The 17,770-nt window shown below is 40.0% G+C and overlaps 1 protein-coding gene across 1 annotated transcript in view; it reads left to right on the forward strand.

Moving 5' to 3' along the window:
- The window catches only part of SLC44A5 (solute carrier family 44, member 5), a 432,423-nt gene that overhangs the window by 212,775 nt on the left and 201,878 nt on the right, over positions 1-17,770 (forward strand). The window contains exon 2 of the mRNA XM_010849416.1: positions 6,816-6,857. Coding sequence (XP_010847718.1) covers positions 6,816-6,857 — 42 coding nt within the window. The remainder of the gene's footprint in view (positions 1-6,815; positions 6,858-17,770) is intronic.

The following is a 17,770-nucleotide window of genomic DNA, read 5'->3' on the forward strand; positions in this document are numbered from 1 at the left end:
TGTTGTGTTATTTGTATAAATGTATCCCTCTTTTTTGAATTTCCTTCCCATTTTGGTCACCAGAGAGCACTGAGTAGAGTTTCCTGTGCTATCTGGTAGGTTCTCATCAGCTGTCTATTTTATACATAGTAGCACTCCAGTACTCTTGCCTGGAAAATCCCATGGTCTGGGGAGCCTGGTAGGCTGCAGTCCATGAGGTCGCGAAGAGTTGGACACGACTGAGCGGCTTCACTTTCACTTTTCACTTTCATGAATTGGAGAAGGAAATGGCAACCCACTCCAGTGTTCTTGCCTGGAGAATCCCAGGGACGGGGGAGCCTGGTGGGCTGCCGTCTATGGGGTCGCACAGAGTCGGACACGACTGAAGTGACTTTGCAGCAGTAGCAGCAGAGTATATAAGTCAATCCCATTCTCCCCATTCATCCCACTCCCCCCACTCTAAAGTGGGGCACATTATTCCTGAGTATCTGGAACAAGGATGGGTTAATTGAGAGCACTGAGAGTTAGGAACAGGTTTAAAAAAAAGTGAGTTTAAGAGTCTTGGAAAATATATATATGTCTGTCTGTATTTATGTGGAGGAGCATGTTCATCCTAGTGGTGAAAACTGGGAGACAAGCAAAGTAGGTAAACACCGGAACAGCCTTGGGGCAGAGCTGCCTGGGGCATGATTATTAAAGGAGTGCCAGGGAGACTCCTGCTGACAGGAATGTTAGCGACCTTCTATTGTGCTCTTATGGTTTGGAAGGGATACCAGTATGTTTTGAGGTGCACTTATTTTCTTCATGCCTTAGGCTGTATAAAAAAATATTAGTGATATACAAAATAATCTGTTGTTTATCAGTCGTCTCTTCTTTTCATTCACCTATTTTATTTTCATGTGGCAGCATCTGTCAGAGCTCCTGTTTTCTACAAGGAAGGGCATTAACATTCATCACCAAGTCTCTGTTATGTGACAGGCACTATGGTGAGCGTTTTAGTATCATGTTACTTACTCCTGACAACAACTGTGATGGAGCTTCCTCCTGTTGTAAAGACAGAAAAACAGACACAGCATGCCTGCCCTAGGCTGTAAAGGGAGTGAGGAGCAGTGTTGGGCTACATCTTTCTCACTCCACCATGGCCATGCAGAAAGCAGAACTTGATATAAAATAAAATGTTATATGTATGGACCACATTTTCTGGCCCGTTTTCTTGTGACTTTCTCTGGGCCTTCCCTAACTCCACTATATTTTTCTTTAAATTGTGGCTACTTGATGTTTGTTATTGTTGCTCAGTCACTAAGTTGTGTCTGCCTCTCTGCAACCCCATAGACTGTGACACCCCAGGCACTCAAACTCCTGTCCTTCACAATGGAGCAGTATGAGCAAACTCCTTCCTGAAGTTTGCTCATATTCATGTCCTTTGAGTCGGAGATGCCATCTAACCATCTCATCCTCTGCTGCCTCCTTATCCCTTTGCCTTCAGTCTTTCCCAGCATCAGAGTCTTTTCCAGTGAGTCAGCTCTTTGCATTAGGTGGCCAAAATATTGGAGCTTCAACTTCAGTAACTAGAACTGTAAACAAACAAACAAACAAAAATTTACTGATGCATGGGATGATGATCTTTATTTTGTTCCAGTACCTGACCATGATGCCCAGAATACTGTTACCTTTTTGACTTCAGCAGCAGTTCTTTTTCTTGAAAACATAAAAGATTACAAATGATACTCAACAACCTCAGGTCCTCTCAGACCTTGGGTGCTCCAGCATATATTTCTACAAGGGTATAACCACGTGTGTCCCTCCCTTCTTGATTCTCCATGGCACCCCACTCCAGTACTCTTGCCTAGAAAATCCCATGGATGGAGGAGCCTGGTAGGCTGCAGTCCATGGGGTCGCTAAGAGTTGGACACGACTGAGCGACTTCACTTTCACTTTTCACTTTCCTGCATTGGAGAAGGAAATGGCAACCCACTCCAGTGTTCTTGCCTGGAGAATCCCAGGGACGGGGGAGCCTGGTGGGCTGCCGTCTCTGGGGTTGCACAGAGTCGGACACGACTGAAGTGACTTAGCAGCAGCAGCCTGCTTCTCCAGTCCCAGCTCCTATCACTCAGCCTCTCACCCAATGTTCTCTAACCATGCTGGCTTTGTTTTAGTTCCTCGTAGCTGCCAGGTTCTTTCCTATCATTGGCTCTTTGCCCACACTATGCCCTTTGCCAAGACTGCCAGCCATCATGCTAGCTCTTACTCATCTTTTACATTTTAGATTAGATATTGTCCTCATATCTTGTACTTCTCCTTCATAGCATCTCTGATACCACATTTGCAAGTAAATTGTTACTGATGTGTTTATTTGGTTAAGGTCTATCTTCCTGAGGCTTTATCAAACAACTCCAAGAGGGTCGAGATTCCCTTAGTCACCTAGGTAGCTTCAGTGCCTAGCCTAGTATTTGATACCCAGAGAAAGTGAAGTCTTTCAGTCATATCTGACTCTTTGTGACCCTATGAACTGTAGCCTGCCAGCCTTCTCTGGCCATGGGATTCTCCAGGCAAGAATACTGGAGTGGGTTGCCATTTCCTTCTCCAAGGGTTCTTCCCGACACAGGGATTGAAAACAGGGTCTCCCACACTGCAGGCAGATTCTTGATACCCAGTAAGACGTCAATAAATGTTTGCTAATAATGAATAAATTAAGGAAGAAAGAGACTGGAATATCAGACCACCTGATCTGCCTCCTGAGAAATCTGTATGCAAGTCAAGAAGCAACAGTTAGAACTGGACGTGGAACAACAGACTGGTTCCAAATAGGGAAAGGAATATGTCAAGGTTGTATATTGTCACCCTGCTTATTTAACTTATATACAGAGTACATCATGAGAAACGCTGAGCTGGAGGAAGCACAAGCTGGAATCAAGATTGCCAGGAGAAATATCAATAACCTCAGATATGCAGATGACACCACCCTTATGGCAGAAAGTGAAGAAGAACTAAAGAGCCTCTTGATGAAAGTGAAAGAGGAGAGTGAAAAAGTTGGCTTAAAGCTCAACATTCAGAAAACTAAGATCATGGCATCTGGTCCCATCACTTCATGGCAAATAGATGGGGAAACAATGAAAACAGTTTATTTTGGGGGGCTCTTCAGATGGTGCCTGCAGCCATGAAATGAAAAGATGCTTGCTCCTTGGAAGAAAAGTTATGACCAACCTAGACAGCATATTTAAAAAAAAGGTATGATAACAAAGGTCTATCTAGTCAAGGCTATGGTTTTTCCAGTGGTCATGTACGGATGTGAGAGTTGGACTATAAATAAAGCTGAGTGCCAAAGGATTGATGCTTTTGAACTTTGGTGTTGGAGGAGACTCTTGAGAGTCCCTTGGACTGCAAAGATATCTAACCAGTCCATCCTAAAGGATGGATATAAAGTCCTGAATATTCATTAGAAGGACTGATGCTGAAGCTGAAACTCCAATACTTTGGCTACCTGATGCGAAGAACTGACTCATTTGAAAAGCCCCTGATGCTGGGAAAGACTGAAGGCAGGAGGAGAAGGGGATGACAGAGAATGAAATAGCTGGATGGCATCGGGACTCGATGGACATGAGTTTGAGCAAACTCCAGGAGTTGGTGATAGACAGGGAAGCCTGGTGTGCTGCAGTCTATGGGTTCATGAAAAGTCGGACATGACTGAACAACTGAATTGAACTGAAGGAAGGAAGAAATTAATAAGCCTGTGAACACAGTTATGCCCATACTCTGGGTCCTGTGTTCTTTTTCAGCAAGGAGTTTATAGCTAGCCTCTTTTGCAAATGATGTAGGTTTATTAGCATCACATCCATCTTGGGCTTGCAGACTCTCAGGCCATTTTAGCAGGGTTCAGTGAAGCCAGGAGAGAATGAGAAATGAAATCAGCTACAGAAGCTAGCTCTGCGTGGGCAGCTTCCTGGTCCCTTGCAATATATTGGGTGTGCTAAGCTCCAGCGCAGTTTGGGTAGGCAGCAGGCTCCAGAGTGTGTCTGATTTGGCAAGCAGGTCACCACAGTGGCAATTCCAGCCACCAGAAAACTTTGGAAATTCAGAGAAATGGCAACATTTGTGGCTCTGGGTGTTCTCTCTGTTCAGACATATCCAAGTCAAGGAGTTAGAGCCCTGCGAGCAGGATTCTGTCTTCAGAGCTGGCAGGAGTGAGGCAGGACCTCAGGGTTACTGCCAGGTACATGAACACAGGAAAGGAAATGGAGGTCTGGGCAAAGCAACTAAGGTAGAAGCCCAGGTTTTCTCGTTGATGGTGGGAGAGCACAGGCAGCTGGCAGGAGGGCCTACAGTTCAAAGGTTTTCATGAGTGCCTGGATTCCCTCCTGGCACCTGGAGCCTAAGGGGTGGACAGAAGGGAGAGTCTTACTGAAAAATGTCTGCCTGTGTGTTAAATCCTGAGTGTTCTTCTAACTAGTTGTGAATTACAGGTGCTGAAAATGGCCTCTGTGGGAAGGAACATGCACTGCTATTTCAATAGCTTGTTGTTGTTGCTCAGTCACGTCTGACTTTTTGTGACCCCGTGAACTGCAGCACGCCAGGCTTCCCTGTTGTTCAGTGTCTCCCGCAGTTTGATCAAACTCACGTCCATTGAGTCAGTGATGCCATCCAGCCATCTTTCTTCTGTTGCTCCCTTCTCCTCCCACCCTCAATCTTTCCCAGCATCAGGGTCTTTTACAGTGAATTGGCTCTTCGCATCACGTGGCCAAAGTATTGGAGCTTTAGCTTCAGCATTCATCCTTCAGTGAATATTAAGGATTGATTTCCTTTAGGAGTGACTGATTTGATCTCCTTGCTGTCCAAGGGATTCTCAAGAGTCTTCTCCAGCACCAATAGCTGATTCTTTTTTTAATGACAATAATTTTATTATTATCAGTCAGTTCAGTTCAGTTGCTCAGTCATGTCCGACTCAACTCTTTGAGACCCCATGGACTGAAGCACACCAGACCTCCCTGTCCATCACCAATGAATATTCTGGACTGATTTCCTTTAGGATGGACTGGTTGGATCTCCTTTCAGTCCAAGGGACTTTCAAGAGTCTCTTCCAACAGCACAGTTCAAAAGCATCAATTTTTTGGTGCTCGGCTTTCTTTATAGTCCTGCTCTCACATCCATACATGACTACTGGAAAAACCCCAGCTTTGACTAGAAGGACCTTTGTTGGCAAAATGATGTCTCTGCTTTTTAATATGCTGTCTAGGTTGGTCATACCTTTTCTTCCAAGGAACAAGTGTCTTTTGATTTCATGGCTTTAGTCACCATCTGCAGTGATTTTGGAGCCCTGAACAATAAAGTCTGCCACTGTTTCCACTGTTTCTCCATCTATTTGCCATGAAGTGATGGGACCAGATACCATGATCTTAGTTCTTTTAATGTTGAGTTTTAAACCAACTTTTTCACTGTCTTCTTTCACTTTCATCAAGAGGCTCTTTAGTTCTTCTTCACTTTCTGTCATAAGGGGGGTGTCATCTGCTATTCTACTTATCATCATCATTGTTATGTTTTCCAAGTGAACACAGCTTATACACATTCACTTTCCCTTGACTCTTTATCACAACTCTGACTCTCAATAATTTATTATTGTTAGAACTTAGACCAAGTGTTGTCATTTCTGTCCACCAGGTTTACAGTGGGAATTCTTTTCAACAGCATTCATTAATGGGTTGGCAAATCTGATAAAGCACCAAAGAATGGGATACTTATCAAAAGTATTAAAATTTTTGTTGAATATGTGTGTGGAATTACTTGAATGTTAAAGCCTTAACATGCTATCATTGTTCAACATAGAGCTTGCTACCTTTTTTTTCTTCCCCACAAATAACCCTAAATTTTACCTACCAAATTGAACTGGCTATGCTAATATCTATCATGTAGGGCTTTCTGTGAAAGCCAAAGGCTATGTGTAACATGGCTAAAGTGTGGCTGCTAAATTCAAATTACATCTCTTTTCTCTATTCTGCATGTAGTTAATAAATATTTAATGCATATTAAGTTTCCAGGACTAATGTGCCTTCTAAGGAATAAGTATTAGCATAAAATGAAAATAAACAAAATGCCTCATTTGTTGGTGCTGAATTTTGCAAGACTGTCTGTATATCATCTAAGGTGTACAAGGCATGGATAAAAATGGAAGAGTTAATAGCTTTATTCCCCACCCCCAAACCTCTTACCTCCAGCATTTTCATGCAGTTAAAAAAAATTTTTTTTTATTGAAGTATAGTTGATTTACAATGCTGTGTTACTTTCTGGTGTAAAGCAAAGTGATTCAGTTAAATATATATTATATGTATTTTCAGATTATTTTCCATTACAGGTTCTTACAAGTATGCAGGGGTTTTTTTACATTTAAAGTGTTATTTGTAAGATTTGTAATAATGATTTAAAATTATTACCTATTTTATTTTATATCTAGTAGCTTGTATCTCTTAATTCCCTTCCCCTACTTCTCCCCTCTTGCCATCCCCTTCCCCTCTGATAACTGCTAGTATGTTCTCTGTATCTATCAGTTTCTGTTCCTGTTTTGTTACACTCATTGACATTTGTTTTATTTTTTGGATTTAAGTGAAAAAATACAGTATGTGTGTTTCTCTGCATGCAGTTTTTGTTTTTTTAATTCAAAATTTAGTGCTCTTTATCAGTGAATTCAGGTATTAAGTATCAGTTCACCAGTCCAACTGACTTTATGTTATTCTGTGTATTAAAATTTAAGGACTAGGATTTTTAGGGCAGGGAGAAACAGGTATTGATCTCCAGAGACACCAATTGCTAAAAATAAAGATTTGTTTGCCCTTTGTGCTTATTTGTAGGAGACCAACGATCAGATACTCACTTGGAGGGCGAGAAATATGGTAAGTCAGTCTGAGTGCTAAGCATTAAATTTGTCTAAGAATGCTTTATGACAGTCTATTGCAAATATATGATTCTTTCAAACTCTAGGAATGCCTAATATTTAGTTGATAAAGACTAATTGCTGATGAAGACTTTTTGGGTTCTTTCATGTGGCTGATTTCTACCTCCTGAAGGAGTTCCTTCTCTTCAGAGTTATAAAAGAATCCCCAAGGAAGAGCATCATACATCTACTATGTTTCCTGACCTCAGTTCATCCCATACATGTTGATTTCTTTAGGTCCTTCCATCCCAGTTTATGACTTTGACACATGTGTCTTATTTACATCTTTTCCTGATCAAGATCTCCACTAGCAATCTTCTTGGATGTTTCATGAGTGTCTTAGCCAATCGTCTTCATTTTCTAACACCTGATTTGCTCCTCAGTCGGCCCTTCATAGTCAAGTCTTGCTACTCCATGGGTGGACCAACGGCCTGGGTGTTATCACCTGGGAGTTTGTGAGGAATGCAGAATCTCAAGGCCTGCCCCAGAATTAATAAATCAGAATCTGCACTTTCACAAGATCCTCAGTGATTCATACATACGAAAGTTTGAATCACACAGGCTTTAAGAATTTGTCTTCATGTATGCACTCCCATTGCCCCTGAGAGCTACAGATAAGTACTTTTCTGCTGTGATTTCCAATATCACTTGGGTTCCAAATCATCAACTAAAAAGATGAGCATATATGTACCTTCTTACCTCTATTCTCAAACCCACTTTTTGGACTCTTGTATACTTTAATTTTACCTGTGTAGATTCTATTGTTTATTATACTGTATAGCATGTTATAGTTCTCAAAGTTCCCTCACACAGATTTTATTTGATCACACATGATCCTATAAAGTGGGAAGGTAGGTAATATAATCTTTTGTAGAAGCTATATTATAAATTTCTAGTTGTAATTTTCTAACCTTAGGTGGGGAAAAGATCTGTGTCAGCAGATGTTTTTTTCCTACCTTACAGAAAAATAGAAGTCAAGCCTTTGGGGGCTACCAGAAATCAGTCAAGTTATTCTGACTAAAAATGTATCTTAATTCAAAATCATATTTTATTGCTCAGTATGATCAGTTTGGAGAAGGAAATGGTAACCCACTCCAGTATTCTTGCTTGGAGAGTCTCCATGGACAGAGGAGCTTGGCAGGCTACAGTTCAAAGGGTTGCAGAGTTGGGCAGTTGAGCAACTAAGCATGCATGTATGCATGATCAGAGTTACCTTTTCATTTGCAAACCTTGTTTGTCTTCTTAATTAAAATAATTTGCGTCCATGAAAAGCTTCAATAGAATTTTTAAATAAAAATAATATTCAATTCTTCAAACCTTTTTTATTAAAAAAGAAGAAAAAACCCTTTATATATATATATGTATATATATATATATACACACACACACACACACACAAATTTATGTACCTATCTTTAGCATTGTTAGTTTTATTTCTCAGGATAATTTCTACCTAATCTAATTTTAGTTGGGTCAAATTATGTTTCCACAGTGTCAAAATGCCAGGGTTAAAATATTCTGCTGTACTTTTAATTGCTACATTTTTCCCCCTCAGTCAGGCTATCAGTGTTAGCTATAGCTGTAACAATGGAAAATTATTGCTAAAGCAAGTTTGACTTCAAGTGGAAATTCCAGAAAGCCTAGAGGCATCTTGCAGGGAGCAAATGTAAATTTAAGGGCAAAGGACACATTTTCTTCAGGCAAAAGTGTCAAATTGACTTCTTACTTCCTGGGAAAGAGTTCTCTCCTTACCTTGGAGCTTTTATTTTACCTGGCAACCCAAGCTGGCTTCCTCTCTCTCCATAGCATTGAGTGCCTCTTGGCACAGAATATTGCAATCAGCTATTCCACATATATGTGAACAAGAGCCTTTGGAAGCAGGAACTGATTACAATATATGATTTCCTCACACTATTCAACAGGACACCCTTTATTTTAGTTTTTGATAACTTGGTTTAAATAACTGAAATGTATATATCTTGCATTATTAATTCTTGGGATGGTTTGGACTTTGCCTGCCTACTCTTCCAAATTATTAATATTAAACATAGATAAAGGTGGCTATTCTAGAATGGCATTCATTTTATTTCCCAAATGTCTTTTTATTTTGGCATTTTCTTGAGAATCAGGAAGGCTGAATGTCATGGATTTTAGAACACTACTTGGGTCTTTCAGAGGGTTGACATGATAACAGTAACAATAAAATGTTTTCATAGCACTTACTATGTGCTGGATACTGTTCTAATTGCTTTATATATGTGAATCTACGTAATCTATTAAGTAAATTCTTTGAGATTGGTTTCATTTCCCCCATTTTACAGTTGAGAAAACTGAAGCATAGAGAGGTTAAATAACTTGCGAAAACTAGCACAGTAAAAATCTGATACAAACTGCATAAAGTTTTATATTTTAAAAAAGACTTTGTAATTAAACAAAAAAACTTGATTTCCCCCCTGAGGAAATGAGGCGAGCCTGTAATTTTCCATTGACATATCCTTGATGCCCATAAGTGGATAGAGAAGTTTGAAGTATTTGATAAAAGTGGATCCAACTGGAAAACTGAAGTGATTTCTCCACATGGGACTGAGACCACAGCCTCAACCCTCTTTCCCAGCAGACTTCTTAGTTTATGTCTTCTTTATAGCACACGCAGAATATTCATTCATATAACCAACGTAACTGGTCATACTATTAAGGAGTTCAAGGGGACAAACTACATTCAGTCAAGATTTGTTAAACTCTCTATTTCTTAGTACTTAAACAGGGAAATTACATTTTCTCTCGCATTCCTGCTTCTGTCTGTCTCTGTCAGCAGTGATTCCTTTCAATAGCTCCCTCATTCTCACTCAGATCCCGTGTCAAAGCTTCTCTTTCCAGCGGTGCTCAGCTTCCTGTTTGATCTCTGCGGGAAACCAAGGTTCATCTCTGAATTTCGGTTGAATGTTCTGACTACAGCTGTATGTTACAACTTCTAGAAGGGTTGCTCTGGTTTGAATGTTGTTCCTTCTGTCCCCTCTGTACAGTTTATGAGACTGACTCTGGTTTTCTAGTGGTTCTACATTCTCTCTACTTTGGATCAGAGCAGTGTGGGTAGGCTGTATTCTGCATTTTCAATCTCTTGATTTTTGGCAGTTGTAGGCATTTTTATTCAACAAGCATTTATTCAGGATCCATCCATATGCCAGAGGTTTAGAGCCTGAAGGAACCTTGAGGATCATCTTCAATATCTTCCTTTTATAGGTGAAGGGTTGAAGTTCAGAGGGTTTAAAGGGCTTCCCTCATATTGTGAGTGCTGGGCCAGGATTAGACCCAGATCTTAGAATCTGTGCTCTCTCAACACTATGTTTTTCAGCCTTTATACTTTTAATTTGAGGGATATGGTTATTCTTAGGCTTCCATAATATTCTTAAATTTCCCCTAAAAGCTTAAAAATATTAATAAATATCTCCTTGCTTTTGTAACCAGAGAGCTAGGATGCCTAGTAAAGCAAAACTGGTTGCAAAATTGGTCCAGATTTTCATCTTATGTTTCCAGAGATTCTTAATATGTTTTTGAATATCACCAAGAATTCCCACTCATTTTTTTCTCTACTTGTGTAACCTCATGTTTGCATTTTATCCCAGTTTAGTTTACTCTTGTAGGATAAGGTGAGAGCAAAGCACATTAGCACAAGGACAAGAAGTAAGGAGTACTCACTCTATAAACTGTACGGAAAGGGGCACCTTTAGGCGTTTATAAGCACACATGAATAGTTTTGTAATGCTTGAGAGTATTCTGATAAATATACTACCTGAGTCTAGTTGAAGAGATGAAAAAAGTAATAAAAGAGGGGAACTGTTTAAAGTAAAAGAAATTCCAATAAACAAATCCTTAAAACGTTATACTCTTCTTTCTAAAATAATAATTTCAGATGTAGATAGGCATAAGTATACATTATAGCCTATGCATACAAAAGGCCCAGAAACTCTTTCTATTCTCCTGAAAATGAAGGAGACCCTACAATGTTCATTTTTGAGCTTGACATTCTTTTCCAGATGACCAGGCCTGCCTTAACACCAGTGGGTGGAACATTGAAGAATATCATTTTTCTATTTATTGAAGAAAGCTTTTCAGTTAGAACCACCCTTAGCAGAAAAAAAGGCTAAGCTACTCAATTTATTTTTAAACATAGGTAAATAGTATCTTCGCAGCTCAGAACTTGCTGAGAAAACTGGATTGCTTAAATGGGAAAGTGCAATTGAGGTTTGAGAATATGAGCTGGAAGCAGGTCATGGCTAACCAACTGGAAAACTTCAACTGGAAACCTAGTAATTGGTTAACCTGAGCTTAGTGGCTCAGTTGTGTTTGACTCTTTCTGACCCCATGGACTATAGCCTGCCATGCTCCACTGTCTATGGGGATTCTCCTGGCCAGAATACTGGAGTGGGTTGCCATGCCCTCCTCCAGAGGATCTTCCTGACCCAGGAATCGGACCTGGGTTTCCCACATTCCAGGCAGATTCTTTACCATCTGAACCACCAGAGAAGCCCATGTTAATGTAATACCTATCAGATTATTTATTTTATACCAAAGTATATAAGTGGTAAGAAGACAGAAATGAATCACTCTTGCTTTCTTTGAATATTGTCCATAAAACCATAAGAATAAGAGAGGTGTGTGCCTGCAAAGAAAATATCCATTGAACTATAGTTTAGTATTGCTGACAGATTTTAATGTGTATCTAACTGGTTGGTACACTTCATGTTCGGTACGTAAACCTCTTTGTTATAGGGTAGATTGTGGCAGAGTGTGGAAACAGTAAACATAGGAAATGTTCTTATAGTTGCATATCCCTCAGGAAGCAGAATTCCTTTTAACAATAATAGTGTTAGTTGCTCAGTCGTGCCTGACTCTTTGCGACCCCATGGACTGCAGTCCACCAGGCTCCTCTGTCCATGAGATTTTCCAGGCAAGGATACTGGAGTGGGTTGCCATTTCCTTCTCCAGGGGATCTTCCCAACCCAGGAATCAAACCCGGGTCTCCTGCACTGCAGACAGATTCTTTACCGACTGAGCTACAAGAAATAATAATAAACAATAATAATGAACTTCTTGAAATACATTTTCAGGACATTTGATTTTGAGCATTCAAAATACCAATTTGTCCTGAATTTGTGAGTGTCATGTGTGTGTGTGCATTGGTGTGTATATGATGGCATGTGAGAAAGGGAGAGCCAAAGCCAATTTTGTTATGATATCAAGATACCTACTTAAAGTAGATTTTACAAACACATCTTCCAGAAAAACTGAGTTGATGCCACCTAAGTCAGAGCTCATTAGGACTACAGAACAAATAATTACTCACATCACTGATTATGATAAAAACCTTGACCTGATTGGTCAGATGGTCTTCTTAAATGTGATACTTAGCAGGAGGCCTTTTTTTTTCTTGGTTACTCTGTAAGATAATTCTGGTTAAAGCAACATTTCCTGATAATACTGACATTTTACTCAAATACCTGGGTTAGTGATATACTAGCCTACATAAATATTCAAAAATTGTTAGTTATTTGTTAAACTTTTATAAACCTAATTAAATACTTTTCTGCAAATGTATAAACCAATGTATTCCTTAAGCACAGGGAGCATGATATCCAGGTGCAATGCAAAAAATTTGGCTTTTTATATAATTAACATCTTAAGCTGAGTCTTAAGTTTATCAAGTATACCATTGGCACAGTAATCTCTATCGCTCCTTTAAATATACTAAATATGACATGCATGCTTATACCAGTTTCCTTTTTGCTTCACATATTCACTGCATGTTTTTGTTTTGTTTTTAAAATAATTTTTGAAGTATAGTTGATTTACAATGTGGTGTTGATTTCCCCTGTACAGCAAAATGATTCATATATATATATATATATACACACACACATTTTTTCCATATTCTTGTCCATTATGGTTTATCACAGGATATTGAATATAGTTCCCTGTGCTATACAGTAAGGCTTTGTTGTTTGTTTATCCTATATATAATAGTTTGCATCTGCAACCCCCAGTGTCCCCCTCCGTCCCTCTCCATTCCCCTTGGCAACCACAGTCTGTTCTCTATTTCTCTATTTACTACATCTTGATTTACACCATTTCAAGCATTTTTTTCCCCCTAAAGAATCTGTTGGAGAACCTTGACTGCTCAAACTCTTACCTGCTTTCTGTACTGTTCTTCTCTTTGGATGTTTACTAAGTACTTAAACTGTGAATCTGGTACAGTGTCTCATATGAAATAAAGTAGCTCATAGAGTAAAAAGCTTTCAAAGAAACAATCTAGAATTGTGGGTGTATGTGTGTATGTGTGTGTGTGTTTAAGAAGCAGAGAACTAGAAACAGATGAGTGTAAAAGCCATATTAAAGTTTATTTTGGCTGCACGGGCTTTTCTCTAGTTTCAGCAAGGAGGGGCTACTCTCTGGTTTTGCTGCGTGGTTTCTCATTGTAGTGGCCTCTCTTGTGGAGCAAGGGCTCTAGGGCTCATTGGCTCAGCAGTTGCTGCTCCCTGGCTCTAGAACACAGGCTCAATAGTTATGGCACATGGGCTTAGGTGCTCCACAGCGTGTGGGGTCTTCCTGGACCAGGGATTGAACCCATGTCTCCTGAATTGGCAGGAGGATTCTTTACCACTGAGCCACCAGGAAAGCCCCAAAGTCATATTAAATTTTAAAGGCAAGTTTGTTTTCCTTAAAACTTCTGAAGTTCTGGAGTGGTGCCGGGGACCAGCCCCGGCTGATCCAGGGTATTCGAAGGAGAGACGGCGTAGGCGAGGATCAGGATACAATAGCTTCAATTAGATATTAATTAAAGATATAAAGAGTAATAGAATAAGGATAGCTCAGTAGGAAAATTCAGTGGAGAAAAGAGGCTGAGTAGCTTGGTTTACGCGGGAGACCAATAAAACTTCAAGACAAGAAGCTTGCACCACTTACGTAGGCCGCAGGCGTCCTTCCGTTCTCCCGAAGGAGAGGAGACACTGAGGCCTCCCCGGTCGGATCTTAGAAGCCCAGGCATAATTAGTAAGCATGGTGGGTTCCGCGCTCCAGATGAAGACTCAACCAGAGTGAGAGAGAGAGCGACATGGGGAGACCAGTATTTCGAGAAACTGATCCCAATTCTTTATTTTCCAGAGTCTGTTTTTATACACTGAGATGTTATACAAAAGTCACGTGGGGACAGCAGTCCTGACTTTTATTAAAGTCAGGTGCTTCACACAAATGTATACAGAGGTATTAGGGGTGTTACATCATCTTCTGGCCAGGGGGGCCTGCTGACAATTTACGACCCTCTCCTTGTGACAGCGGTCAGTCAATCAGGACACTTATTTCTCCAGGGCTGATTATTCTCAAAACAGACGCCACCCAAATAAAGTTACATTCCTACAGGGTGAGGGTGTAGTGGGTTTTAGTTAAGGAAACAATTTACTTAGCCTAAGGTCTAACGTGATTAATATCAAAGGTTAATTCTATATATTCATTAATGTGTGTAAGGGCAGGGGATATGGAGACTTAGCAACAAACATTGGCTCAACAAATGAAAAACCCTTCACCAACACAATTTCTAATTAGCCCATTATACTTATACTAATAGTTTTCTAACTTTTCTAAGGAACCTGTTTTTAGAAGGTTTAAAGCATCTTGTGCTGTGAGCCATCACATGTGGCCGGACAAGCCTGTCAGGCAGGCTAGAGAACCTTCAGAGGAGTTTGTAGGTTAAAACACTCTTATCACACCCAGGAATTATTATTAACTGGAGCTCTAGGTTAACTCCTTCTCCAAAAGAGGTGGTGGGGGACAGCCCCCCGTAAAGTCAGAGATGTAGGTGAGAGCACAAAGTAGTAAAGTAGGCAGGCTCTGGTAATGGGGGTAGATGCTCGAGGAGTTCCAGGGGGACTCCTGAGGCTCGATCCCGCCTTTGCGTATGTCGAGCCTCCTTCCTCATGACCTTTGTCACGGGCGGAGTACCTCACTCTGGCCCCCAACAGAGTGGGTTTTCTGGAAACGGTGTGTGACATTACGTATTCAATCATACTTGTTGGTTTTCCTAATGAGATCTGAGAACAGAGTTAAATTCCAATTAGTAAGAAAGATAAAACTAGCTGATCTGAATAAATCTCTAAGCTAGCTATCACCATATTTACACAGTGATTCACTATTTCCTCGACACACTGAATTTCTCCATCCCAGATTTTCCTTTCTTCACCCACTGGGCCTAGGCTCTCACCAAATCTAGCTCAAAGGCCAACCCCTTGATTTGAAGGCTTTCCTGGTATCTTCAGCAGAATGTGAATCATCCTTCACATTTCCCAAGGCCTTTGTTATACTAGCCTTCGAGCACTCTTGGTTTTGGTCTTGAGTTACAGTATTGATGTATTACTACTTCTACACTGAGATTTCCTTCACAGAAGGAGCTTTCTTTCTTATTCATCTTGAGCCCCACAGTGGAAGTGCCCAAGTGAAATAAAATCAATTCTGTTCAATACCTGGGCTTCCCAGGTGGCTCAGTGGTAGTGTACCTGCCTGCCAATGAAGGAGACACAAGAGACATGGGTTCGATCCCTGGGTTGGGAAGATCCTGTGGAGGAGGGCATGGCAACCCCCTCCAGTATTTATGCCTGGAGAATTCCATGGACTGAGGAGCCTGGTGGGCTACAGTACACGGGGCCACAAAGAGTCCGGCATGACTGAGTGACTGAGTGCTAATTCAATACTCAGAGAAAAATATTCAGAGGTCAAAATTAATTTAAAGGGAAGTTTTTTTTTTTTTTTTGTGGTCAGGACACATTATATTTTATGGGCACTAGGTCAGTGAAGAGTATTCCAGGTTGCCTGAGCCTCAGAGTTCAGGAGGCTTTGGAGCTGAGCTATGTGAAGGCACATTTGGTCATTTTGGTGGCTGGAAGGACACCAGATGCTAAAGCCAAGAGAGGAAGATATAAAGGTGATCCTTTCCTTTCTCTCAAGTCTCACTAGTAAGGTAAAGGAAGGCAGGGTGAGTGGCATGGATATGGGAATTAAAATTGAGCTGGCCTGTTAGGACATCAGTGGGGATGGAGAAGGACAATTTTTATTGAGGGTCTATGATGTGTCAGACACGTTACACATGGTATTTAAGGTAAAACTGTAGTAATCATAATGCTTTCTCACATTTATGGAAACGTCTCATACTTTTTATAAATGACTTCACATCATGATCTCACTTTCAAGCCATGGCATAGGTAGTGTATTGATTGCATCCTTCCTTTTACAGAAACTAAGGTATGAAAGGGCCAAATTTGTTCAAAGTTACATACTGAGTCAAAGACATAGGACTTGAATATAAATTTTGTTTTTCTGTTTCTTGTTTGACTCTCTACTATATCTTTTTTATGTTATAAAATCAACAATGTAATTTTTAATTGTTTTATACAGGTGTCTTTTAAATCAGTTAAGAGCTTTTTATTTCTTCATATGCATCAACACTGGTTTTATTTTGGGAAATATTTTATTGTGGGAAATTTTTGTTTATAAAAAATATCATAATGTAAAAGTTTTAACTAAATATATATTGCTAAATAAATAAGCACATCTTACTAATCTCTCACTTGTGACTCTAACCAATAACAGAGTGGGGAGGAGTGAACATTAGGAAGTAGATATGCTTGTAATAACCTATAATGGAAAAAGAACCTGAATCACTTTGTAGTACATTTGGAAGTAACACAGCTTTGTAAATCAACTATACTTCAATAAAAAGAAGTAGATACAAGTTTCAGAGGTAATGGGGGAGTATATCTAAGTGTTTTTCTACTGATTTTAAAGTTGGCCTATGTGGAAGAGGGAGTTACCAGGTGGCTCAGTGGTAAAGAAAGTGCCTGCCAAGCAAGAGAGGCAGGTTCAATCCCTGGGTTGGGAAGGTCCTCTGGGGAAGGAAATGACCACCCACTCCAGTATTTTTGCTTGGAAACCGCAATAGACTGAGCTTGGCAGGCTATAGTCCATGGGGTCACAAAAGAGTAAGACATGACTTAACAGCTAAACGACAGAAAAGTGGAAGACAGTAGCAGACTTGGCATAGAAAAGATTCTGTCCAAAACTGTTTACTTGAGAATATAGAGCTACCTAATAGACCTGAGTCAAAAATAAATGTCTTCGAAATTATAGAGAATTCCTGGAAGAAAGGAAGATCTAGAAAGTTTTAATTAAGAACTCAAGAGTTGATTAGACCACTGGATGACCAATGGATTTTTTGAGCTCTCCTAGCTACCAGAGAATGAAATGGCAACCCACTCCAGTATTCTTGCCCAGAGAATCCCACGGACAGAGGGGCCTGGCAGGCTATAGTCTATGGGGTCACAGGGAGTTGGACATGACTGAGTGACTAAACAGCTGTCTACCTCAAATTAGGTATCATCCAATTAATAGTAAAACTTTGGGAATGATCGGAATTGGGCTAAATTGAGTTATCTTCAAAATGCCTACAACAGCCCCTTGGCACAGCTGTGCTAACCTCTACATAAAGCTGCTCTAAAGGGCGCCACCTCCATCCTCTAAGAGCCTTTTCTGATGGCCCTGAGATAACCAGGTGAATTTAATGGCTAAAGTAACAACTACAGTGATTCTACAGGTAGACTCTTTATGTGTTCTTCAGAGATAGAGACTTTACTTTATAGTACTTTATAAGTACTTTATTTAGACTTTAAAGTACTTATTAGTACTTATTTTAAAGAGTACTAATGGAAGGAAAGGTCATATATTAATTTACAGGCCTTTGAGGCAAATAAACTGTAAAAGAAGAATCACCCTTAGAAGAGTGTGGCAAATCTTACCCTATATTCTTTCTTTTATTTTTAATTTTTTTAATTG

Source organism: Bison bison, unplaced genomic scaffold (genome assembly GCF_000754665.1).
Source record: "Bison bison bison isolate TAMUID 2011002044 unplaced genomic scaffold, Bison_UMD1.0 scf7180017864283, whole genome shotgun sequence".
NCBI lineage: Eukaryota > Metazoa > Chordata > Mammalia > Artiodactyla > Bovidae > Bison > Bison bison.